The 27467-nt window shown below is 36.4% G+C and overlaps 1 protein-coding gene across 1 annotated transcript in view; it reads right to left on the reverse strand.

The window, feature by feature from the left end:
* akt1 (v-akt murine thymoma viral oncogene homolog 1) overlaps window positions 1-27467 on the reverse strand; it is a 57650-nt gene that overhangs the window by 2777 nt on the left and 27406 nt on the right. Inside the window, exons 3-13 of the mRNA XM_084096839.1 lie at window positions 20796-20924; window positions 16753-16864; window positions 15141-15240; window positions 13147-13278; window positions 12580-12645; window positions 11378-11446; window positions 11171-11296; window positions 8493-8621; window positions 3388-3602; window positions 2840-2927; window positions 1693-1795 (exon numbers count right to left, since the gene is read on the reverse strand). Of these exons, the coding sequence (XP_083952965.1) occupies window positions 1693-1795; window positions 2840-2927; window positions 3388-3602; window positions 8493-8621; window positions 11171-11296; window positions 11378-11446; window positions 12580-12645; window positions 13147-13278; window positions 15141-15240; window positions 16753-16864; window positions 20796-20924 (1269 nt within the window). The remainder of the gene's footprint in view (window positions 1-1692; window positions 1796-2839; window positions 2928-3387; window positions 3603-8492; window positions 8622-11170; window positions 11297-11377; window positions 11447-12579; window positions 12646-13146; window positions 13279-15140; window positions 15241-16752; window positions 16865-20795; window positions 20925-27467) is intronic.

A 27467-nucleotide genomic window follows, 5' to 3' on the forward strand; every position in this document is an offset into this window, starting at 1 on the left:
GATATTGATAATATGTATCGTGTATATTGACAATATGTATCGTGGATATTGACAATATGTATCGTGGATATTGACAATTTGTATCATGGATATTGACAATATGTATCGTGGATAGTGACAATATGTATCGTGGATATTGATAATATGTATCGTGTATATTGACAATATGTATCGTGGATATTGACAATATGTATCGTGGATATTGACAATATGTATGTGAATATAATGTATAATAATGCAATGGGGGAATGATAATGACAAATGTCTGATGTTACCAGTAAAAAGTGGCCTATATTATTTTAATTATATCTAGTCTGTGAAAGAGTTCAAACATATTCATCTAAAATAATTCAGTATTTCCAGCTTCAGAATCATGAATATTGTTATTCTGGTGTCTCTATTGTCCTGTGCTTTGGGTTTCAGCACCAAGTCCAAGAATATTCATTTACACACACAATGTAATATCAAATTTAGCATTTTAATCAAAACTAAATTATTTGTTAACCTTTAATCATATGTATCGCACTAATATGGTATGGTGAGTTCAGTATTGTGATGTGTGTCGAATCGTGACATGAGGGGATCGTTACACCCCTGTTACGTTTACATGTTTCAGTCAGAATGAAATCATCACGACTGATGAATACAAACACAGTGTTTACATGAACACTGAATAAAGTGATGGGGTTGATGTGTGTGTTTATATGCCACGAGCTTCATATCAGAATTGATTTGCACAAATACAGTTTCCCGCTGTCACTTCTGTAAAGCAGACTTAATATTTATGTATTTCGGGTCCTAATTATGAGACGACGAGCACGTGAAGCGGCTTACATCTGCTAATTCTCATTATTGGCACGCTTGATCTTGATCACACAGATCTTTATTCTGTGGTTTTACTCATTGTGAAGAATGATTTTGTGTGTCCTCATATTTAAACTTCTGTGAAACAGGAAGTCACGGCTGGATAATTTCATGTTCAGTCACCCTGGTGTGCTAAAATATGTAAATATTAATGGGAATATACTTTAGAGATATTTTACTCGTAATGATTTCTAGGGGGGCCAATAATTGTGGCCAACATGCATTGGAGAAAAGTGATTTTCCCCACACTTTCGATTCTTTTACTTCAATGAAAGGTTCCATTTTTGTGATTTCTTTGAATGAAAGATCAAAAGGATAAACAATGCAGATTTATTTGCACAGCCTTCTTTGATCATATTTACCAGGGGTGGCAATAATTCTGACCACGAAACTCTTTCCATATATGTGACCCTGGATCACGTCACCAGTCTCGAGTCGCACGGGTTTATTTGTGGCAATAGCCAACAATACATTGTATGGGTCAAAATTATTGATTTTTCTTTTATGCCAAAAATCATGAGGATATTAAGTAAAGATCATGTTCCATGAAGATATTTTGTAAATTTCCTACCGTAAATATATAAAACATGTATTTCTGTGAGTGAATGCAGCACAATCGTGAACATTAATGAACAACTTTAAAGGAGATTTTCTCAATGTTTCGATTTTTTTGCACCCTCAGATTCCAGATTTCCAATAGTTGTGTCTCGGCCAAATATTGTCCAATCCTAACAAACCATTTATCAAAAATACAAAATTGTGACCCATGTGACTGGTTTTGTGGTCCCGGGTCACATATCAGTGTCCTGCCGGTGTGTGTGCCGGTACCTTGTCCCGGTGGTGTGATGGTGATGGTCTGTCCGGTGAACTCCTCATCGAAGTATCTGGTGTCTGTTTCTGAGGTGACCTGCGGTTTGAACGGAGGAACCAGCTGAGGAACAGAGAGACCGTTAGACGATCCTGATCAAACGTTTACAGTTTACAACCACTCGACTTCACTGCACTGAAAAATCTGCGGTGGGATTTACTTGGGAACAATTTTCACTCAGAAATTGCTAGTAAATTTCACAAATAACTGCAAAGAAATGGCAAGCGACACATTGTATTAAACGTGAATTTTTGAAGTGGTGGATGGATGACACACACACACACACATAAATATATATTAGGGGTGTAACAATATATCACAATACAAAAATGCAACAATATGTCTCGTAGATAGTTCATCCAAAATAAAAATGTTAATGTTAATGCTTTCCTGGAGCTCAAACAGTAGAGTGTTGGCGCTTGCAACACCAAGGTCATGGGTTCGATTCCCAGAGAAAGCAAAAACTGATAAGAATGTAAATGTGTACCTTGAAATACAATGTAAGTCGCTTTGGATAAAAGAGTCTGCGAAATGCATAAATGTAATGTAACATTGCATTAAACTACTATATATAATGTATAATAATGCAATGGGGGAATGATAATGACAAATGTCTGATGTTACCAGTAAAAAGTGGCCTATATTATTTTAATTATATCTAGTCTGTGAAAGAGTTCAAACATATTCATCTAAAATAATTCAGTATTTCCAGCTTCAGAATCATGAATATTGTTATTCTGGTGTCTCTATTGTCCTGTGCTTTGGGTTTCAGCACCAAGTCCAAGAATATTCATTTAAACACACAGTGTAATATCAGATTTAGCATTTTAATCAACAGTTCATTTTTTTAAACCTTTTATCACGTCTTGGAGTATCGCATTAATACCGTATCGTGAGTTCAGTATCGTGATATGTATTGAATCGTTACACCCCTTATATAGATAAATAGGATGATCATATTTGGGGGCCAATGGCATCAAAAAGATCTAAAACAAGCCCTGATCCAATGAATGTCAGCATCATCTCTCTGAAATATGATCGTGTGCATGTTTGGTGTGGTTCTCCTTATGTGTGATGTGATAATACGTGTACAAAAGGAGTTTTTACCTTCTTCTTGTAAACATCTTGCCACTCAATTCCAGTGAAGAATTTGTGCTGCATGATTTCTTTAGCATCATCAGGGCCGCCACCTAACCTACAAACACCCAGAACACACACACACACACACACTCCACATTACACATCTACATCCTACACCAGAAACACATGGCATGATAAATATCATGCTTGGCATGGTGGGATTCAGTATGAACAGTAGTATGGCAGAACGTGATGACTTGTTTTGGTAACACTTTATTTTACAGTGTTGTTACATATGTTACATGTACTTACCATAGTAATTACAGTAAATTATGCATCATTACATGCAACTAACCCTCAACCAAAACCTACCCTAACCCTATAGTAAGTACATGTAGTTGCTTAATATTACTCAGTACTAAAATATATAATTACACTGTAACAATGACACCTTAAAATAAAGTGTAACCCTTTGTTTTTTAAAGTTTACGCAGAGATGATTACGTTTTTCTAAATGTTTCAACGCTTGCATGGTGGGATGCAGAATGAATAGTTGTAAAGGTGCTGACACGGACCGTTGCTTGGGGTCTTTCTTGAGCAGGCCCGACAGCAGTGATTTGCCCTCGGGTGCGAGTGTGCGAGGGAAGCGGATGTCCTCCATCAGGATGAGCTCGAACAAACGCTCGTGATCCTGGTTATAGAAGGGCAGGCGACCACACATCATCTCGTACATCACCACTCCCAAACCCCACCAGTCCACCGCACGCCCGTAGTCATTGTCCTCCAGCACCTGCACACACACACACACACACACACACACGTTTTATATGTGTACAAACTGTATATTCTATCCCCTACCCATCACTTTCTGCATTTTTACTAGTGCTGGGCAACAATTAATCGCATCCAAAATAAAAGTTTGTATAATATATGTATGTGTGTACTGTGTATAATTATTTTGTGTATATAAATACACACATATGCATGTATATATTTAATAAAAATGTGTTATTTATATATAAAATATTTATATTTATATATAATATAAATTATGTATACATATATACATGCATGTGTGTGTATTTACATATACAAAATAATTATACACAGTACACACACACATATATTATGTAAACACAAACTCTAATTTTAGATGCGATTAATCGTTGCCCGACAGTAATTTTTACATAGTATGATTTATAAGCTCCTTTTGTCATTTTGGGACATTTTGGACATTTTGTCTTGAGTTTCTTCCGGGAACGAACACGTCACAATATTCCTCATTTAAATAATTTATGCGCAGAATAAAGGGGCGGGGCCTGGTTGAGTTAGTTAGTAGTGTGTTAAACTGGCGGTTATGGTAAGGGGCGGGACATTTCCCAAACACACTCGAAGCGCTCGACCAATCACAACACACTGCTCCAGCCGACCAATCAGAGCACAGTGTGCTTTTCAGAAGGAGGGGCTTCATAGAGACAGGAACTAAACAGAGCGTTACTGACAGACTGGGAAGAGAGGAGCCGCAACAATGGAGAAAATAATGTGTTTTGCAAGAAAACCTGTTCTAGTACAGCCAAAAACAAAATCAAAGGGCATAATAGGTCCTCTTTAAATAAAGAACTGCGAGCTGATGGTGCTGGTGTGATTGCGTGTGCTCCCACCGAGTGTTACCGAACCCCCGACCGCGGGTCACAGGGAGAGAATGACTCAGTCCGTGCGGTCAGTGGAAAGGTGAAGCCGTGGAGCTGCTAGAATTACTGACCGTTGTCTATTTCCAGCGCCGCTGTCATGTGACTCACGGAGAGAGACAGCTGAGCCTGCAGCTGCCCCATATATGTAGAAGAACAGCACAGCTGTGAAGCTGCCAGGAACCCAGGAGCCGCCAATGAGCCCTCAACACACGCAAGCACAGAGACGGGGGACCCACGCCTTCAGATGGACTGTGTAAACAGCAGTAAACACATCCGAACGGTGACGTCAACGAGTCTCTATTTCCAGGGCATGACCAGTAATGTAGTGTACACTTCACCCGTAACACCCAAGCGGCAACCTTTCGTTCTCTCTCTTGAAACTAAAACGGAAGTGTCTTAAACTGCAGTTCATCGACTGGCCACTAGAGACAGGCTCCAAAAGAGAGTCAATCCCATAGACCCCCATGTTAATATGCCCAACTTTATAGCAGAAAAACATGTGTTTACAGCCTGGTGCCAAAAGTGGTTTTGGTCTATATAGCTAATTTTGCCCTTCATGACGACTATAAGGGGGGGGGGGGGGGGGGGGGGGGGGGGGGGGGGGGTATTTTTAATAACTCGTCCGTTTAAATTATATTAAGCCTTAATTATAATTAAGGGCGTGGCCACTTGAGTGACAGGTGGATTGCCGTTGATGTCACTACTAGCCGTTGCTGTCTGTTAGCGTCACGTCACCTCAGCTAATCCCGCCCTTTTTTTGCCCATTTTCATTTGTCCAGGAGTGACGCACCGATGCCAAGATGGCGACGGCCGGCTCCGCCCACTTTGGGCTTCAAAAATGCTCATCAGAAACACTACGGGTGACGTCACAAACACTACGTCCATATTTTTTTACAGTCTATGGTAACACCACATTACAGCTCCAAGTTGTCATAACTTGAGTAGTTTTGATCAATGTTTTGAAATGGGTTTTTATTAAATTTTTTGGGTAAAAAGGTGTGAAATTTGGCACACAGATAGAAGACAGTCCGAACATAAACCACACCAATTTTGGACTCTCTAACTCAATCCCTCTAGCGGATTTTACCTACTTTTTTGAACTCGTTCAATACGGTTTGTCCAATTTTCACCAAAATTGGCTCAGATCACCTTTAAGATCATAAACCCAACCGTTCTGGAATAACGCGCAAACGAATTCGACAAAGAGCACGCCAAATTAGATGCAAGGTTATATCTCCACAACGCTTTAGCGTATCGAGGCAAATCTTGGTACATGTCATCACAAGCATGACTTGAGGCTACACGCAGCGTTTTGGCACAGCGCCACCTACTGGTCAGGAGATATGAAAATGGCTATTTTTTTGATTCAGTGCATCATACAGAGTCAAATGACACCCAATATTTAGGGGCGTCTGCAATTTTTTAATTTGACGTAAAAGTATTTTTTTATGCACACATTAGCATATATTTTGCCGAAATATCATTGTCATTGGGACCATGCCCTGAACATTTTTTCACCATCTGGTCAAAATGTATAATGGATTTAAAAAAAAAATGCAAATAGCTTCAGAAAATTAGAAATCACACTCATGTATCCCGACCGAGGGAAGCCTGATGCTTAAATAAAAGTTTTTGAGGTAACAAATTAAAACAAGAAATATGATGTCAGTTTACATGTTTTACCTTATTGAACACATCTGTTTTCAATAGCTTTTAATCAGTGATAATGTTATATGTGTTGCCTATGTGATGCTTTTTTCTCTTCTTTTTTCTGTGTGACATTGTACAGCACATTGGTCAACTTGTGTTGTTTTAATTGTGCTATATAAATAAAGTTGCTATTGCTTATTCTAAAACATATTTTGTTGAGTTTAAATCATTTAAAGCCATAATCGGCCCCCTAGTGGATCCTGCATGAGAGCCGTCAATTTTTCTAGCTTCATCGCCATGCATTTAAAAAACTTCCACCTGTTTTCCTCTGAAATTCTCTCATCCCTCCTTCACTTCTCTCTCTCTCTCTGTGGAATATTTCCAGACGTAACAGCATTCCTGAGCTCCACACACACAACAAGGTCATTGTTTACAGCGGAACAACCTGTAACACGGCCCGGGCCGAACTCCAGAGAGGCCACCGTCGCCATGGCAACGCTCCCGAAGTCTCCCGCTCCGGGCCCTGTTGTCATGTCAACATGGGGATTGAACTGGAGTTCCCGGGAAGAGGACAGAAAGAGAGAGAGACCGGTGACACGGGATCCTGGACGTCCCATATGAGGGACGAAAATCATCTTTCTGTCCTCATGATGTTCCAAACTCTTGTTTTAGTGGCGAGCAATAGATATTTAACAGAACACAATACAAAAGTATTAAAAGAGATATTCATATGACTTTCTATGAGGAACAGACATGAAATGTAAGCACCATATGACTTCAGAAGACTAATATCGCACACAAGTGATATAGACGACTGTTATGATGCCTTCATGTTGCTTATTGAGTCATTTTGGGAGCTTTTATTGCAGAGATACTGTTGAACATCTCCTTATGAGAAACATAAACTCATTTGGATTGTAAATTATGAGAGAATTATGAGAGTTATGCCTTCACTTCAGAGATTTTGTCAGCTGGATCAATTCGACGGACACAATATTTACTACTGAAATCTCAATAATTTAACAAAATGTTTTAACATTTTAAAACAAATAATTATAATTATGAAATTATTGCAAGCATGATGTTCTCAAGTTAATTAAAATGTAAAATTGTAAAAAAAAAAAAAAAAATTTATTTGTTTACTTCCATGTCATGTGACCATTAACCAAAATCAGAGAAGCGTGAATATGCAAATTAATTATTTAAATATTTACATCTCAGGGGAAAAAAATATTTGTATTTTGTATTTATTTTTTATAATTTTTTTGTTTAACTTAAATAAGTTACATTACTGAATTATTAAAATTTTGAGTTAACTAATTATCAGCTTTTTATAAACTCACAAATCTCCAGCAGTTCTACTTTGGGAAACTCTGCTTTAAAGGAATAGACTATTAAAATAAAATCTGATTCGAGAGAAAAGAGCTTACAGTATCAGGGAGTAACATTTCCAATATATAATCTCATTATACTAACCCTAAACCCTACAAATACACATTTTAAGAACAATAAAACGGCATTTCTGGCGTGTGCTCAGATGCACATGCGCCCCAGCAGAGGGCAGGATATGATGCGGGCAGAGGAAGCCCCGTTCAGGGAACAGGATATGATGCGGGAGCTGTGGGTGTCAGCTGGAGCCGGTGGCCCTTCAGGACGAACACACACACTTTCAAATATAAAATATATATGATCCAGGCAGAGACTCCAGAATGGTGGGATAACAACAACGTGGCCACAACTGTGTATAGGCAATATAGGCAACCCTTCTCCACTCACACTCACACACACACACACACTCACACTCACACACACACACACACACACTCACACTCACACACACACACACACACACACACACACTCACACTCACACACACACACACACACACACACACACTCACACACACACACACACACACACACACACTCACACACACACACACACACACACACACACACACACACTCACACACACACTCACACACACACACTCACACTCACACTCACACACACTCACACACACTCACACACACTCACACACACTCACACACACTCACACTCTCACACACACACACACTCACACTCTCACACTCACACTCTCACTCTCACACACACACACACACATGCACTCTCACTCTCTCTCACACACACACACACATGCACTCTCACTCTCTCTCTCTCTCACACACACACACACACACACACACACACACGCTCTCTCTCTCTCTCTCTCTCTCTCTCTCACACACACACACACACACACACACTGATTCTGGGAATGGTTGGGAATGGTTTGGTCATGTGATCCTGTGAACGGTTGGGTCATGTGATGAGCCTCACCTCAGGGGCCAGGTACTCCGGGGTCCCGCAGAAGGTCTTCATAGTGGCTCCGTCTGTGATGCCCTCCTTACACAAGCCGAAGTCCGTGATCTTGACGTGACCGTCTTTATCCAGCATCAGGTTTTCCAGCTGAGAGAGAGAAACACCGGCAGAAAAGAGATCATGTGATCATCTAATAACAGCTGCTTGACAGCTGACAGACTGACTTACAGATTTTCATAATTTCCTAAAAAGGCATTACAAAAAAGCCTTGAATCAAACCAACCAGCTCCAATCACACCACTCGATCAGGAAAGAAGTAAATATATGTATAAAATAGTAAAACAATTAGAACATAAATAAATAAACAAACTTGTAAAATATATATGAATAAATTGATATGTAAACTAAAAACGAAACATATTAAAAATATTGCTTCAAAGCAAATGAACAAGCGCGCCGTTATTGCGTAGTGATGTGTGTGTTCAAGTAAGCCAGATATGAGCAGATTCTGCGCAATACGCTGTATTTAATATATCATCATGACTCACGAGTATTTGCACTAAATCTGTGCAGTCTTACTCCGTGTCCTAACCAGACGCGATGCAATAAGATTCCAGCGACAAAAAATTTGCCTGTCCACATTAGATGCGACACGACTGCGAGATGCGTAAAAATCAATCAAAACCCACAGCCAATCAGAACAGCGTGTGGGCGGAGTCAGCCAATCAGAACAGCGTGTGGGCGGAGTCAGCCAATCAGAACAGCGTGTGGGCGGAGTCAGTCAGCCAATCAGAACAGTGTGTGGGCGGAGTCAGCCAATCAGAACAGTGTGTGGGCGGAGTCAGCCAATCAGAACAGCGTGTGGACGGAGTCAGTCAGCCAATCAGAACAGCGTGTGGGCGGAGTCAGTCAATCAGAACAGCGTGTGGGCGGAGTCAGCCAATCAGAACAGTGTGTGGGCGGAGTCAGTCAATCAGAACAGCGTGTGGGCGGAGTCAGTTAATCAGAACAGTGTGTGGGCGGAGTCAGCCAATCAGAACAGCGTGTTGGCGGAGTCAGTCCATCAGAACAGCGTGTGGGCGGAGTCAGCCAATCAGAACAGTGTGTGGGCGGAGTCAGTCAATCAGAACAGTGTGTGGGCGGAGTCAGCCAATCAGAACAGTGTGTGGGTGGAGTCTCGCTGCACCAGAGAGTAATCTTGACGGCACTCGCAAGAAAATGGACAAGTCGCTACATAATCAAATTCACAAATATTACACCATTTAAACATTACTAAAAATACATAGGCTGAGTTACTAAAACAATCTTTGTCAAAGAATACACTTGTTTGTTCACAGTTTGAACGTTCTTGTTTCCATTTGTTTAATTTCAAGATCTGAGGTGAATTATCCACTGTTGCTTTTACAGCCTCAAAGCTGGAGCACTAAATGATATTCAACGTCATATTACACGCTTTTAACATTAAAGCACATAAACAGTGCCTGATATTATCATCGCCACACTTTGTGTTTGTTGTTCCAGCGCGACGTCGCAGAAAAATAGAAACCGTTTCTAAAATAGAATCGTCGCGTGTCGCGGCTGGTTAGGACAAACTCTCTGATTAACATGGAAAAGATCACTTTTATCGCGTGTTGCGGTGCGTGTTAGTCTGGCTATCACCAGACCAAACTCAATCTTTTAAGATTGAACATTAGTCAATTTGACAGCGTTACCTGCCACAGTTGAGTTTTACCCGCATTTGGCGGGTGTTAATTTCACACCCTGACTGGGACCAAACAAACACCAGGGGGCGATCGAGACGCTTTGGCTTCACTTTTCACGACACGCCTGTGTTAATATCAGCACTCCTCACAGTCACCTGGCAGCTGTAGCTCACACACACGTGGCCAGAGGCCCGAGAACACAACGCTAGTCAGCACAAACACCCGTCCTGCTACACACGCACTTTCACATGAACCTGAGCGGCCCGAGCCGAGAGAGGAGAGGAGAGAGGGAGAGAGGGAGAAACGGAGAGAAAGCAAAACACGGGTTGTTCTGCTGACCTACAGTATCATCATCTGGACGGGTCAGAGAGACTCACAACATCACACTGCACTGTTACAGGGACACACACACACTAACATCTGATGTAATTTACACACTCGAGATTGTTTGCCGAGGCTGTGGATTGCGCACTCAAACACACACACACACACACACAAACACATACACACACACAATCAAACACACACAATCAAACACACACACAATCAAACACACACACACACACACACACACACACATACTCTCAAACACTCACTCACTCACTCACACACACACGTTCGTTGACGACCTTTAATCCATGACTAAGACGAGACGACACCCACCTCAGTAAACGATAACTGTGACGAAATAATCAAGCAATATTGTTGACAAAAGAAGACAAAAATGCCCCCCCCCCCTTTTTTGGGGGGGATAGTAGAACTTCTGAATGGCTGGTAACTTAAAAATGTATTGGCCAAATTGGCCGGAAAGTGAAAAAGTTCATTTCAAACCCTCAATATGTCACAGTTTACTTTATTTTGCTCTCCTCACTTACATAAATGAACTATAGTGTCCTGCACACACTGGTAAAACAACATCTAAAGTAAAATTATATCTGGTGTCCAAATCATTTTTGGTTTGACTGTGTGTGAAATGCACCGGTGACCCCTGACCTTCAGGTCCCTGTAAACCACGTTTCGCTCTGAGTGCAGGTAATCCAGCGCACACACGATCTCGGCCCCGTAGAAGCGCGCTCGGTCCTCCGAGAAGACACGGTCCCGGGACAAGTGGAAGAAAAGCTGCCGGAGGGAATTAACACAGGAACGTTTATAACAGTAATGATCATGTCAAGCTCTGGTCTGAGAAGATCTGAGCCTCACCTCTCCTCCGTTGGCGTACTCCATGACGAAACACAGCCGGTCGTGGGTTTGGAAGGAGTATTTCAGCCCCTAAACATGCCAAATCATGCAAATTAATACAATTAACAATGTATTAAATAATTATATGAAATATTAATGATAAAGACATTCAATGACACATGCAAAAAGTGCTGTATATTGCAAATATGCAGTATAAAAAGTACAAATATTGTGAAATGACAGTCAAAAATGATCACTATAGGAATTTAATGGGGAATAAGATGTTTTTACCTTAAATTTTTGAACATTTGTACTTCAATTCAACATTTCAAACTAAAAAATTCTAAATTTTTGACAAAGTTGATAATGTCTAAATAGGTCTAAATACACAAATGCAAACCTAATAAAAGTAAGTAATTATGTCTGAAAACACTGTTCTCAGTAACTATATTGCACAACCCTTAATATATTTATAAATAGGGCTTCACAGATATCTAGTGGTTACATCATGATATTGCAAAAGACTTTCATTACTGTTTTCCATCCAACAGTGTATTAAATAATTATGCAAAAGGTGATGTTTTTCCTCAGTATTTCTGTCATTTAATGACACATGCAAAAAGGGCTGTATATTGCATATATGCTGTATATAAAAAGTACAATTATTGTGAAATGACAGTCAAAAATGATCACCTTATGAAATGAATGGGGAATAAGATGTTTTTTTTGGGGGGGTTTACGATTGTAAGACAAAGCAAATTTTTGCATATTTGTACTCAATTCAACATTTCAAACAAAAAAATCTAAACTTTTGACAAAAAGTTGCAGTTGAAAGGAAACTTAATAGATATTACTCAACCTTTTACAAGCCAAGTTTCACTTAAGTTTACTTAATTCCACATTTACTTCAAAAATATGCGTGCAAAAACTTCTGCCAAAGGAAAATTAAGTAAATTTAACTTGTTTTGTTTTTTTTCAGTGTTGTACTGGAAAACAAGACTAAAATAGCAAGAAAGCAAACATGTTTTGCAGTTTATGATCCAGGAGGAAACGTTTGCTATTTACTGGTGAAGGAAGTGGAAACGGGCGACATTATTCAATTTGAAGAAGAAGCTTGAACTCTTCTAAAAGGCTTTGTGTGGATGGATAAACAGAGGCAGACATGCTTGAGATGAGAGGGTATTGAAGAAGAAGAGGAAGAGGAGATCATGAGAGTCTCTCACCGTCAAGAAGGGGTGTTTGGAGTTCTGAAGCACACGGTTCTCTGTGAGTGTGTGAGCCACTTCATCCTGAAACACACATCATTCTTCAACACGTTAGAATAACAGTAGTATTGAACTCGCACACATGCAAGTATGGGAATGATGATTAAACGTGTGACAAATCAAAAAACTCACTGTGTGTAAATAACCAAACTAACAGCCTAAGCCTGACAGAACACTTTCAGCATTTTTATTTACTTTATTTATACATGCACCGTAAAATATTATTTTCATGACTTGTTATCACAACATTTTTTCTTTTATCATCATTTATGTGGTTCAGATAACATAATATTTTGAGTTTCTGTTGAATGAACCAATCTCCTTCATTGTATTAACTACATTTTTTAATTTCATTGAACGTAAAATTTGAAGGCAACCAGGTTACTTACTTTTTTAAACCAACAATATTGTTTTACAGAGACTAACTAAAGGAGGCTTTGTCAGAATTAGCTCACACACTCGAGCAAACACACTCAGAAGACAACTATTTCTCAGTTGTGATATATTTTTCCAGCTGTTACTCACTTTGGCCACAATCACTTCTTTCTTGAGGATTTTCATTGCGTAATACTTTCCCGTTGCTTTTTCCTTCACCAGAATCACCTTCCCAAAAGTGCCTTTTCCCAGGAGTTTGAGGTATTCAAAGTCATGCATAGTCTGAAACACACACACCAGCTGTCAGCAGACAAACACCTGCACGAGTTCGACTCAAAAATACTGACACGACACTGACGGGACGGATCTGTGTTTGACCTTTGAACTGCTGCAAATGCCACGGATGCCAGAAATGTGAGCGTGGGAACTGATGTTTGATACAGAGCAAGTGCACAACGGTGCTGACATTTTACATACAAACTAATGAGGTTCTTTTGCTTAAGACAAATCAATATGGACACATTAAGCGTTTAAGTTTAAAACACGTTAACCCTATTGTAGTCTTTGGTCATTTAAAGCCCCCCTGTGGGGAAAATTCAGCTTTTAATGTTGTTTATATGTCTATGTGGTGTTTTTAATATGCTTTAAGAAGGGCTGTGAAACGATTAATCGCGATTAATTGCATCCAAAATAAAAGTTTGTGTTTACATAACGTGTGTGTGTACTGTGCATAATAATTTTATATAAATACACACACATGCATGTATATATTTAAGAAATATTTCCTTATATATACACTGTGTATATATATATATATATATATATATATATATATATATATATATATATACAGAATTTGTATTATATATAAATATACATATTTTATATATAAATTAAAAAATGTGTGTGTGTATTTATATATACAAAATAATTATGCACAGTACACACACACGTTATGTAAACACAAACTTTTATTTTGGATGCAATTAATCGCGATTAATCGACTAACCATGATTTTAAGATATTTAAGATTTGTGAACACACACACACAGGTCACATCATGATATTACATAATATTTTCATTACTGTTTTCCATCAGATGATCCTAATTGCCTTAATTCATTGGATTCTAAATACATTTGCTCTATTTGTAACTTGAATACTGCATTAATTGAGTATTAAGAGGTGAATATTAAGTATCATGAAAAACAAAGAAAAAATATTAGTGAATTAAAATATAGTACATTCATTTCATATTTAAAAAAAATGACATTGCATTTATTGTCTTAAAAATTTTTTTTATATATATATATATTTTATTATTTTAATAAAAATAATCAATTATAATTTAATTAAAATTAAAACATTTTTAAACAATAATAAAATATTTTTCTAATATTTTATTATTTAATATATAAATAAATGGGGCATATTGTAGAGGTGAATATTAAGTATCATGCAAGATAAAGAAAATAAATATTATTGAATTAATATATATTTTATTCATTTCATATTTAAAAAAAATACATTGCACTTATTTTCTTAAATAAAAAATATTTTATTATTTTTATTGTTTTAATAAAACAAGTTAAACAATAATAAAATAAGTTTTTTCTAATATTTTATTATTCAATATAGAAATAAATGGTGCATATTGTAGAGGTGAATATTAATAAGTATCATGAAAGATAAAGAAAAAATATTAGTGAACTAAAATATAGTGCATAAAATGTATATTTCAAAAAAATATGTTGTGCTTATTGTCCTAAATAATAAAAAATATGTTATTAATTATATATATATATACTGTATATTTTTTAACAAAATAGTGTTTTTAATATATTTTTCTGTGTTATAGAAATAAATGGTGAATATTGATAAGTATCATGAAAGATATACTGTATCAGTGAACTAAAATATATTTACAATATAAAATACAATTAATTTCATAATTAAAAAAAAAATTGTTGCACTTGTTAACTTCAGTCTGCAATACTTGATCAAGTTTACAAGAGTGTTTAAAAAAAGAAAGAGATGTGCATGAATCATAATATGAGCTACGAAACTCTTTCATTTTGGCGTGGACTATCTCTTTAAGTTACATTCATATTTTCTCAACCTTAATATTTAATAAGCAAAAGTACCACTTTGTGTGGAGGTTTGGTCTCCATGTGCGTGTCCATCTCCTCCTCCTGCTTCTGCAGACGCTCCGCCACAGTCTGGATGGCTTTGGTCCATTCCTCCCTGCAACAACAGGCAACATGCAGAACAACTCTTCTTTTATGCATTTTGGATTACAATTATTGTTGGTTCTTCTGACAAATGGCCTGTGAAGTAGCTTATACACTACCAGTCAAAATGGTAGTTTTGGATCGGTAAGGTTTTTTATGCTTTTAAAAGAAGTCTCTTCTGCTCACCAAGGCTGTATTTGTTAAATATTATTACAACTGTTATAACTGTTTTCTATTTTAATGTATTTTAAAATGTAATTTATTCCTGTGATCAAAGCTGAGTTTTCAGCATCATTACTCCAGTCTTCAGTGTCACATGATCCTTCAGAAATCACTCTAATATGAGGATTTGATGCTCAGAAACATTTATGATTATTATCAGTGTTGAAAACAGTTGTGTACAATTTTTTTCAGGATTCTTTGATGAATAGAAAGTACTAAAGAACAGCATTTATCTGAAATAGATTTTTTTGTAACATTATAAATGTCTTTACTGTAACTTGTGATCAATTTAATTAATCCTTGACGAATAAAAGTATTGATTTCTTTTATTTCTTTCCCCCAAAAAATTAAATAAAAATTCTTACTGACCCCAAGATTTCTATTTCAGATAAATGCTGTTCTTTGAACTTTCTATTCATCAAAGAATCCTAAAATAAACATGTAAATGACTGTTTTCAACACTGATAATAATCATAAATGTTTCTTGAGCATCAAATCCTCATATTAGAGTGATTTCTGAAGGATCATGTGACACTGGAGACTGGAGTAATGATGCTGAAAATTCAGCTTTGATCACAGGAATAAATTACACTTTACTATTCATATAGAAAACAGATGATTTACATTATAATAATATTTCACAATATTCCTGTTATTTTTTGTGTTTTTTATCAAATAAATGCAGCCTTGGTGAGCAGAAGAGACTTCTTTTAAAAACATTAAAAATCTTACCGATCATAAACTTGACCGGTAGTGTGTATAATAAACCTGGTTCTGCACACTGTAGATTAAACGTTAAATGTCCGACTTAAATAAGAGCTCATATGTGACCCTGGATCACAAAGTCTCGAGTCGCACGGGTATCTCTGTGGCAATATCCAACAATACATTGTATGGGTCAAAATTATCGATTTTTCTTTTATGCCAAAAATCATTAGGATATTAAGTAAAGATCATGTTCCATGAAGATATTTAATACATTTTCTACCGTAAATATATAAAACATGTATTTCTGTGAGTGAATGCAGCACAATCGCGAACATAAATGAACAACTTTAAAGGAGATTTTCTCAATGTTTCGATTTTTTTGCTCCCTCAGATTCCAGATTTTCAATAGTTGTGTCTCGGCCAAATATTGTCCAATCCTAACAAACCACACATCAATGGAAAGATTATTTATTCAGCTTTCATATTATGTATAAATCTCAATTGCAAAAAAAATGAACGTTGTGACTGATTTTGTGGTCGAGGGTCACATATACAGGTGTGTGTGTGTGTGTGTGTGTGTCTGTGAGAGTCTGACCGTTCCTCGGGCGTCTCCACATGGAAGGTGCGCTCAATGACAGTGGTCCACTGCAGACAGCGTATGATGAATGTGTTGGGTTTGGGCCGCTCCGTCTTCATCAGCTGACACTCTGGACACATCCCGGGAAAACCACACCAGAGACACGGACAGGGAGAGAAATGACCGTTGCAATCATTTATCTTTATCTGTGTGTTTCTGCAGCACTGCACTACACACACTCAGTAGGGAGCAGGACAGGTGCACACACTCAGACACGAACTTTACACAACGTTCAACGTCTGATTCCACTTTAAAGGTTTTAGGAAACGAAATCTTCTGCTATTGACTGCATGCAGGAGAAAAACCTTTCAGCTCGCCCGTCAGAGAGAGCGAAACACACGGAGGGTTTGTTGGAAAACTAAAGATATTTTGTGAAACCTGGCTTAAAGCAAATGATTATTTCGGTCTGAATGAGTCCATCAGACTACTGTTATAAACACGAGCCCCGTCTGATTGGTCGTGGCGGAGACACATTTATAGAGATATTTTTAATGTTACTCAGAAAACAGGACGTCGATAAAGCATTAATTGTTGAAGATTTTAGCATTCACGTAGATAATTCAAAAGACGCATTAGGGCTGCGTTTACAGATTTACTAAATTCATTTGGGGTCGAGTTAATGTCACTAGACCCACCCATCGTTTAAAAACTATATGTTTTTTTCTAGAAGCATTAAACAATTTCTATTTTCATGGCATCTTAAAAACGCAAAGTTCGCAAAGTTAGCTCAAACAGTAGAGTGTTGGCACTTGCAACGCCAAGGTCATGGGTTCGATTCCCAGGGAAAGCAAGAACTGATAAGAATGTAAAATGTGTACCTTGAAATGCAAAGGAAGTCGCTTTAGATAAAAGAGTCTGCGAAATGCATAAATGTAAATGTAATGTAAATCTCATGGCGTAAAAAAAAAACCACAGCGAGACGTGGTGAACGGCCATCTTAAATTTTCTAATTTTCTGTCACTTTACATAATAACCGACACTAATATTGTGAGTAATAATGTTGTTTACTCTTAACCTGAGGTGTAAAGTCCAGGTTCAGAAAGTAAAAGTCCTCCTCAGTATTTTGTTCCAATCACCTGGATTTGCTAATTAGCAGTTTTTCAGCCGGGAGAACTAATGAGTGAAATCAGCTGATGAATTCATGGGTGAAATAAACATATGGCAGGACTTTCACTGTCTTTACACCTCTGCTCTTAGCGTATACTCACAATGGTGTTGCAATGTCAGAAATTAAGTTTTATATCTAAAAAATGGTTCTATGTGACAATCTGATGTCAATATAACCTGGTCGTGTTTTCCTTTCCCACACGGATGCTTCTGCAATGCAAACTATGAAACGTTTTTGTCATTTTGTTCTATGTTTTTGTCATTTTTATAATCTTTTAAAACTATATTTAACTTGAAACGGCATCTTAAAAAGCAAAGCTCATGGCGTACGGTGTAAAAAAAAAACACAAGACGTGACGCAACGGCCAAAGACGTCCATCTAAAACAGTGAAAAATGCGCACATATTCTCATTTTCTGTCATTTTGCATAATAATCAACACTAATATTGTGTGTAATAATGTTGTTTACTCGTAACACTTGCTCACAATGGTGATGCAATGTTAGAAATGAAGTTTTACATGGTTGTCAAACCGCAATGACGACAATCTGATGTCAATATAACCTGGTCGTGTTTTCCTTTCCCACACGGATGCTTCTGCAATGCAAACTATGAATGCGCAACTGCGTCTGAGGAAAACAGGAATGTCATCAGTTGTTAAAACCTCAAACTCACGTCTTTTTTCCGAGAGAAGCCGAAATAAGCTGTGTCTGTGTTCTCTGCCCTCAAAAATGCTCACTCAAAGAGTAAAACTTATGGTTTCAGCGCGACAAAGCACAATATCCAGCAGTGACTCTGCCAGCGCTTTCCCACAAACATATGTCGAGGAGAGAGCGTGGAGAAGACATGTGTCACGTAAGAGACCTGTCGTGGAGATGGAGGATCGGGACGAGACCACCACTGAGATCCAACCGGGCTTCATCCACAGCCTCCATCAGCGGAGAGATAAATAATGAGGATCAGACACTTAATAACCACTATATTTCACAAGTGTCAGCGAGGAAGCGTTCTCTTGAACAAACATTATGGCTGTCTAATTAGTCTGTTCAATCATTTCAACAGTTTTCTCAGGGATGGCGGGGCTTGTTGGGAAAATTCTGCTGAGGTATGACTCCAGAAGAGGCCCGAAATATGCTTAATATGTTCTGCACGTCCCTCGAGGAAACATAAAACTGTTGGTGTTGATGGAGGTCAGATGGAAGCTCGCGTGACCTCGCGTCGAACGAGCAGAAGAATGAAATCACGTGCACTCAAGCATGATGTGTTAGAGTACGCATGCACGGAATATAGTTTTGGATGATCGTTAGCGTCAGTTGAAGATGTTTTGAAAGTTTTACGCAACATTAGTCTAATATCCAAATAATCCATTGTGTTCATTGCTTTTTCAGTGCCGTTTATCAAACATAATGTGTCAATCGAGTTAACAAAATAAAAAAGGTGCAAAAATAACCGTGCAAATAAACCTGAACTTATATTAAATTCAATTTTAAACATCTCTGTTTTGTCTGTCAAAAATTAAGACTTTTTTTTGCTAAATCTTTAAAATGCTAAATCTGTCAATCGATTTTTACCAAAATACATACTGAGAAGGGGTAAAAAAAATGACTTATAATGTTGCAAATTAACCTGAAATTATTTTAGATGCAATTTTAAACATATTTGTTTAGTCTGTCAAAAATTAAGATTTTTTTTTTTTTACACACAAATTTGTTAAAATATCTAAATGTGTCAAATAATTCTTATTTACAAAAAAAACATACTCAGGAGAATTAAAAAATGACTTCTAATATTGCAAATAAACCTGAAATTATATTAAATGCTATTTTAAACATTTCTGTTTTGTCTGTGAAACTTTAACAAAAATAAATAATTAGAAGGTGCAAAAAATTACTTATGTTGCAAATTAACCTAAAAATTATATTAAATACTATTTTAAAGATCTTTGTAAAAAATGAAAAAATATTTAAACACTTTTATTTTGTAAAAAAGAAATTGTTTTACAAAAATAAATACTTAAAAGATGCAAAAAATTACTTATGATGTTGAAATTATATTAAGTACCATTTTAAACATTAATAATTAACTTTTTTACACAAAAGTTTGGTAAAAATATTAAAAATGTGCTACTGATTGTACAAAAATAAACACTAAGAAGGTGCAAAAAACTATGTATAATGTTGCAAATTAACCTGAAATTATATTAAATGCTATTTTAAACATTTCTGTTTTGTCTGTGAAACTTTAACAAAAACAAATACTTAGAAGGTGCAAAAAATTACTTATGTTGCAAATTAACCTAAAAATTATATTAAATACTATTTTAAAGATCTTTGTAAAAAAGTTAAAAAAAATTAAATACTTTTATTTTGTAAAAAAAATTTTTTTTTACAAAAATAAATACTTAAAAGATGCAAAAAATTACTTATAATGTTGAAATTATATTGAGTACCATTTTAAACATTAATAATTAACTTTTTTTACACAAAAGTTTGGTAAAAATATTAAAAATGTGCTACTGATAAATAAACACTAAGAAGGTGCAAAAAACTATGTATAGTGTTGCAAATTAACCTGAAATTATACTCCATGCAATTTTTTATCATCTCTGTCTGGTCTCTAAGACTTGTTTTACACACAATTTGCAAAATAACTGCGTTTATTTAAAAAAACCTGCACTCAAATAAGCATGCAATGTGATAAGATGATGTGACAATGGTAGAATCCTACATGATGCATATCAATAAAATAGTCCCATATTACCCCCATTTATTGTTGTTGTTCACATAGCAATATAGAAACAGAAATAACTATAGTAGTGTGTTTCCACACATGCGTCCCCATCTCAGGCTCTGTTAAAGACTGCAGTAAAGTTAAGGTCGTGGATGAGAGACTCACGGGCCACTGAGAAGTTGTTTAACGGCGTCTCCAGCTGATCGGCGTCCTGCGGTCGCTCCTTATAACCCGTAAACGTACCATCATTCTTCAGCAAGAAATACCGCGGCCTCCACGTCTTTATGTACTCTCCTGAAGAGACAGAAGACAATAGAAAGCATTATAAATACTCATGAATGCATATACGGCCAATGCCTGACGATAAACAACTCTGAAGTCATATTAACCCCATATATTGTATCAGATTTGACACATAAATGAATAAATGATCAACGTGATCTTAAAACTCAATCTCCTCAGTCCTTCTGTGTCTGATTGAGAGTTTATACTTTTATAGCAAGTAAAAGTCTTGTAGTGTAATTGTACAAACGTCCTTCAGCTCGTGCTTCACATGTCTTTCTGCAGTCAAATTAGATTTTTATCAAGTAAAAGTAAGAATAACTTTGATTTTGTTAGTAATATTTCAACTAGACTGAAGCATGTTACATAATTAACCAGACATCATTTAATAGAAAAATAATGAGAATCAAATATGATCATCTCTCAATCATCATTGTATTGCATTGCATTATATGTTTTAAAACTACAAAGCTTTGATCATAAAACTATTTTGATCATAAGACATATTACTGGTAGATATTGAGTGCCGACCATATAAATATCAGCATCTGGACCAGATAACATATTATTGCTCAGTTTGTGCTCTGAATAAAATTGACCTCCATATTCCCCATAATTATATCAGATTATGTGAGCAATAAAGCCTAATGTATCAGATAAGAAAACATATATATATAAATGTGTCTTGTCAGGCTTTGCAGGGTTAAGATCATTTACTGAACGGAAAGGTAAGCCTTTAGGAAACTATTTTAAAGGCATTGTGAAAGCATGCATCTAAATTTAGATTTAAAACCCTGTTTGAACTTAAAACAACAGCATGACACAAAACACCTCAGTTTCCTAAGAGAAAGCGCGCACAAAAAACTGCTGCCGTTTTCTGCATCCAAAATCAATTTGTGCTGAGGAACGTGCAGAAATCACTGCACCAGATGTTGCGGAACTGGAAAAGAAAAAACAAAACGGAGAGAGAGACGCAGCCGTGGAGTCTGTGGCACGTCAAAAACACAGAGACAGTTTGAATAGTTATCCAGGAAAAGTGTAATTTATTTTTAATTACGGGAGTTGAATATTAACCCCATGCAGGGTCTGAGCAAGCTGTCCTTAATTGGCCCATTTCCTCCGTCACTAAAGTGTGGATGTGTCACGGCTAACGTCTGTCTCGCTGATATTCAGACGCTTTTTGGCTCATTTCAACTGTGACAGGCCAGAGGAGCAGCGATTGGCCCATAACTGAGCAACTATACATGCATTTATCATTTAAACTCATGCTTCCAAACATGAGAATTTCACAGCCGTTTTATGGAAAGTTCATATCATATCACATCTTTATTAGAAGAATAGCCATTTTATGATGCTCAAGCAATTTTAACTGTCCCTTTGTTGAAATAAAACAATAAATTCAATTAAACACCTACTAAAAATTGTATTATATAAATGTAAAATTATAATAAATATTTAAAAAATAAAAATGTCAGAATGTGACACTAAAAAGTATTGATATAATATTTTAAAACTGAAATAAACTATTTCCAAATACAAACATTTAAAATAATACACTTACAAAAATGTATTAAATTATGAGAATGTAAAATTATAATAAATCTGATAATTATTAAAAAAAAAATTAAAATCATTGGAATAAAAGATTTTTATAGTTTCAAAATAAAAGCAATCAAATTAAAAACACTTACTAAAAATTATTTAAATCATAAACATTTTAAAGGTTCAATAATACCAAAATACAACACTCACTAAAAATTATTAAAATCATAAAAATGTAAGATTAAATATATAAATAAATAAATATATCAAAATGTAATAAATATATCGATAATTTCCAAATATAATATAAAAGTATAATAAATATTTCTTCAATAAAATAGTCAAAATACAACACTCGCTAAAAATGATTAAAATCATAAGAATGTAGGATTAAATAAATAAATAAATATAGCCAATCAAAATGTTAAATTAAATCATATAAATGTAAAACTATAATAACTATTTTTTTTTTATTAAATAGTCAAAAATTTTAAAATTAAAATAAATAAATTCCCCCAAAAAAGCAATCAAAATAAATCACGTACTAAAAAAGATAAAATATTTTTGTTTGTTTGTGTGCATGTCACGAGACCATTAACCTCCATGAGAGAACCATGAACAAGCGAGTACATATTTTAGCTCACGAGGAAAAGTTTGTGAATCCCTGGTCAAATAAGACAATCTAGAACAGTCGCAACAAAAGATAAACTACCAAACCGCATAATGCATCCACTAGGAGGTGGCTCCTGAAACTAGAGCAGCACAACACCTCTGCGGAGCTTCAGCACTTCAATAAACCTAAAGCATTACAAATGAGTCCACCTGATTCACAACAACTGGGGAGGAGGAAGAGCAAAGCCCACAGCCGCGGGAACATCTGTCCTTGAGCCCTGTGTACTTAAGACTCTCATTCACACCAGATGCCCAATATGTTATTACGGCTGTTGCCATTTTTCATCGTGGCAAGATGTGACGGCATCTCGCTCAAACTCGTTCTGCAGGCTAAGAGGTTTTGGCAATCAAAAACACACTTCCTATAGGAAGTACTTCGTCTGGTGTTTGATGAATCACTTACTGTATTCCTCTTTTTCAAGTGATATAAGAATTTGAAAAATGAGTAAATCTAAATATACACTACCGGTCAAAGTTTGGGCTCAGTGCACTTTTTTTTTAAAATAAATAAATTCTTTTATTCAGCAAAGACACATTAAAGGAACACTCCACCGTTTTTTGAAATAGGGCTTATTCACCGTCTTTCCTACATTTAGATAGGTGGGCAAATGCATTTTTTGTCTCAGTGCATGCAATGTTTTAGTTTGGAAGCGCCACCGCTAGCTTAGCTTAGCATAATTAATGGAATCCTTTGTTGTCAGCTAGCATGTCATGAGTAAAAGTGATAAAAAATTAAAAAAATTAAAAAAACGAATTACTGCTTGTGGCCTGCGTATTCACAACGAGTACAAATAGCGATGCAGATTAAGACTAGGCAATTTCCTAGGCAGATATTGACTTGATATTGACCCTAATATAGTCCCAAGTCAATATCTGCCTAGGAAATCGCCTAGTGTTAATCTGCATCGCTATTTGTACTCGTTGTGAATACGCAGGCCACAAGAAGTAATTAATTTTTATTTATTTTTTTTATCACTTTTACTCATGACATGCTAGCTGGCAACAAATGATTCCATTCATTAAGCTAAGCTAAGCTAGAGGTGGCGCTTCCAAACTAAAACAATGCATGCACTGAGACAAAAATGCGTTTGCCCACCTATCTAAATGTAGGAAAGACGGTGAATAAGCCCTATTTCAAAAAACGGTGGAGTGTTCCTTTAAATTGATTGAAAGTGACAGTAAAAGACATTTATAATGTTATAAAAGATTCTATTTCAAAGAAATGCTGTTCTTTTGATCAGTCTATTCCACAAAAAAAAAACAATAAATACAATCCCTTTAGATGAGAGATAATTGCTTATTACTTTTGACCAAAAGGCGGCGCTGACACCAAATTTGTGTGGTGTGGTCAGTGTTGGTTGGCAATGACACGCACCAATTTTGGTGTCAATACGCCAAAGCCTTGCAGAGATACAGTCTCAGATGCAGCTTGGCATCATGCCATCAAATTCGTTGATGCGGTAAACGAAAAGAGTTTTGTCCATCGACATGAAATCCATAACTTCATTCCATCACAGGAATCTTTCAAGACATTAGGCTAGACTAATCAAAAGCTATTAGTGTTTCTTGAGATTTTGTTATAGTTTTTGACCACAATACCTTTTGAGTACTATCACACACTGAATTTTGTAACGCTACTACGCCAGTGCATTTGTAAAATAGAGCATTTTACAAAAATTTAAAATGGTCAATTTCCAAAAAGGCTGACATGGGAAAATTGGGTATTGTTTGACTTGGTATGACGCACCGAATATAAAAAGACCAAAGAGACCAATTATAAGCAAAAATAGCAATTTTTCATATCTCCTATAATTTTAAATTATAATAATATATATATTTTTTAATCAAATAAACGCAGCCTTGGTGAAAAGACACTTACAACTAAATCTTACTCCAAACTTATGAATAGTAGTGTATAAATATCATAAAATAAATATAATTAAAGGCCCCCTGTGTTGAAAATCAAACGTTTAATGTTGTTTATATGTCTATGTGGTGTTTTTAATACGCTTTAAGACAAACCATGTGTAAATTCATAAGTCGACAGCATTGCTGAGTATTTTCTCCTTAAAACTGCAGTGAACCAAAGACAGTCTCAAAAACACGCTTTGAAATCACTGGTGTTTCTGACGTCACAAACTACCTTGTAACCAATCAGATCAACGTGTGATCGTCAACCAGTGGATCTCTGAGCTGAGTGAGTGAGTGGAGGCGGGGCTCATTTGCATATGCGTATACTAAATGAGGCAAGGGTGTTGAGTTACATTCAAGATATTTTAAGGCATGAATACATTTTTTTCAAGGAAAAAACGTTTAAATATGTAATTTTAGTGATCAAAGATGAGTTTTAAAGCAACACTAAAGATTATTTTTCGATTATCAAAATCGTTTCAGTGGTTCATCAAGTCGTAACAGGGTGAACGGCACTTCTGCATTCGCTTTGCGTCCCTATATCTGCTATAACCGCACTATGCAAGTTTGCCAGATCGGGTTGCGTTTCTGTAGTTCGAATGAGACATAAGAAACTACAAATTTGACTTGCTTTACGGCAAGTGCTACAATAGTCATTATTTTGTTTTTCTTCGTTTCTGATGTCGCAATACATCATATTTTCATAAAATCATGCAACATACTCTACCTTGTCTGTGGACATCATTTACCGTAAAACTTCAAATAATAGCCCGGGCTTCTATTTACCCAAATCGCCGAACTGCACCGGCTTGTATTTGAGACAGGCGTCTATAAGAGACAGGCCTTTAATTTAGTGTCGAGATGTTCAAGCATGACAGTAGGAGGTTACCACATTATATTATGTTTTATTTATAATTAATTCGAATGTGTTTAACAAATCATTTAATGTAAGAAATGTCTTTGGCTATTGGCAGCATAAAAAAAAAAAAAAAACATAAAAAACGAAACGATGTGACAGCAATGGGCAGAACACAAGTTACCGCTAAAATCCATCGAGCATATGAACTTGTTGCCCGAAACACATCAACAAGAAAGAATGAAGTACCCTGTAAAACAACTGCAATCATGTGATAGAAAATGACTCTATTCATCACTATCATCATCCCCGCGATCCTCAGTTACAAGTTCATTGGCGAATTCCTCCTCCACTTCTCCCTCTCCAGCCTCCGCTAACTCTGCCTGCCTTGCTTGCACTAACAGCTCCCGCCCAGATGCGCACGGCTCTCCCTCTTTGAAACAATGGATAATGTGATCCTCGCTTCCATCAGAAGCTACTGTCAGGCCACATACCTAAGGATAACATCCCGAAGTTAATTAAATATATTATCTCCTCTTTCTCCCTCACACACACGCACGCGCGCGAATAGTGATGAGTCGTTCATGAACGGTTGCGTCTGTCACGTGAAATCTAATCAAAACATAGAACAGACGATCTGACGGGTTTTAGAAGATCAAATACAACCCGATACTAAAAAACAGATCAGGCCTCTATTTGAGACCGGCCTTTATTTACCCAAACCTGTCGTCACACCAGGCGTTTAAAAGAGACTCTATTTGGGACTCGGCTATTATTTGAAGTTTTACGGTATTCCAAAGCTTTTGTTTATTTGCTGGCAGTGGCGGTTCTAGGATTTTTCTGTAACAGGGGCCATTAAGGGGCCACATGTTACATTCAGGGGCCAAATACAGGGTACATTCAAGCACACAAAATTATTTATTCAGTACGGTGCAAATACATTTCGGCAGTCATTCCTTTTTCAAACGCTCTAATAAAAAATAATGAGCCAGTAAAGTTCTTAATGATTTTTTTCATTTATTTATACTGTGCATAAAGGACACAATGCACTTCTTTCTGAATTCCACCTTTTAAGTTTCATAATCATGTTGTCGCTTATAAACAGTAAATTATTGTTAATTGTTTGGGGGTGGAATTGCATCTGTGATCGTTGTGAAGAATTCTCCGGTTGCTCTTCTCGTCGACGATTGATGGGTGGGAATCTCTAGGCACCTCACGATTCGATTCGATTACGATTCAGAGGGTAACGATTATGTTTTTGTTTTTTTTTACTACTTGATGACCCATAACGAACTTACTTCCAATACTTCCTATATTAATTTTATTAATAAAACAAATGGAAGTGATTTGGCAAGTCAACTGTAAGGTTACATTTGCCAGCATATGTCCCAACATTGCAAAGAACCAACAGGAAAATAAATGTGTGCCTGCTGTACTAGCAGCGTACTTGTAGTAAATTAATACAAACTTCAGCATATTCTGAATCTCTAGCATTTAATAATAGACTTCTAACCAACATCCTCTTGTTATTTCCAATGAGCAATATAATCCTTCAGACAAAAAATACATTTTGC

Source organism: Abramis brama, assembly GCF_963993115.1.
Source record: "Abramis brama genome assembly, chromosome: 21".
Classification (NCBI taxonomy): domain Eukaryota; kingdom Metazoa; phylum Chordata; class Actinopteri; order Cypriniformes; family Leuciscidae; genus Abramis; species Abramis brama.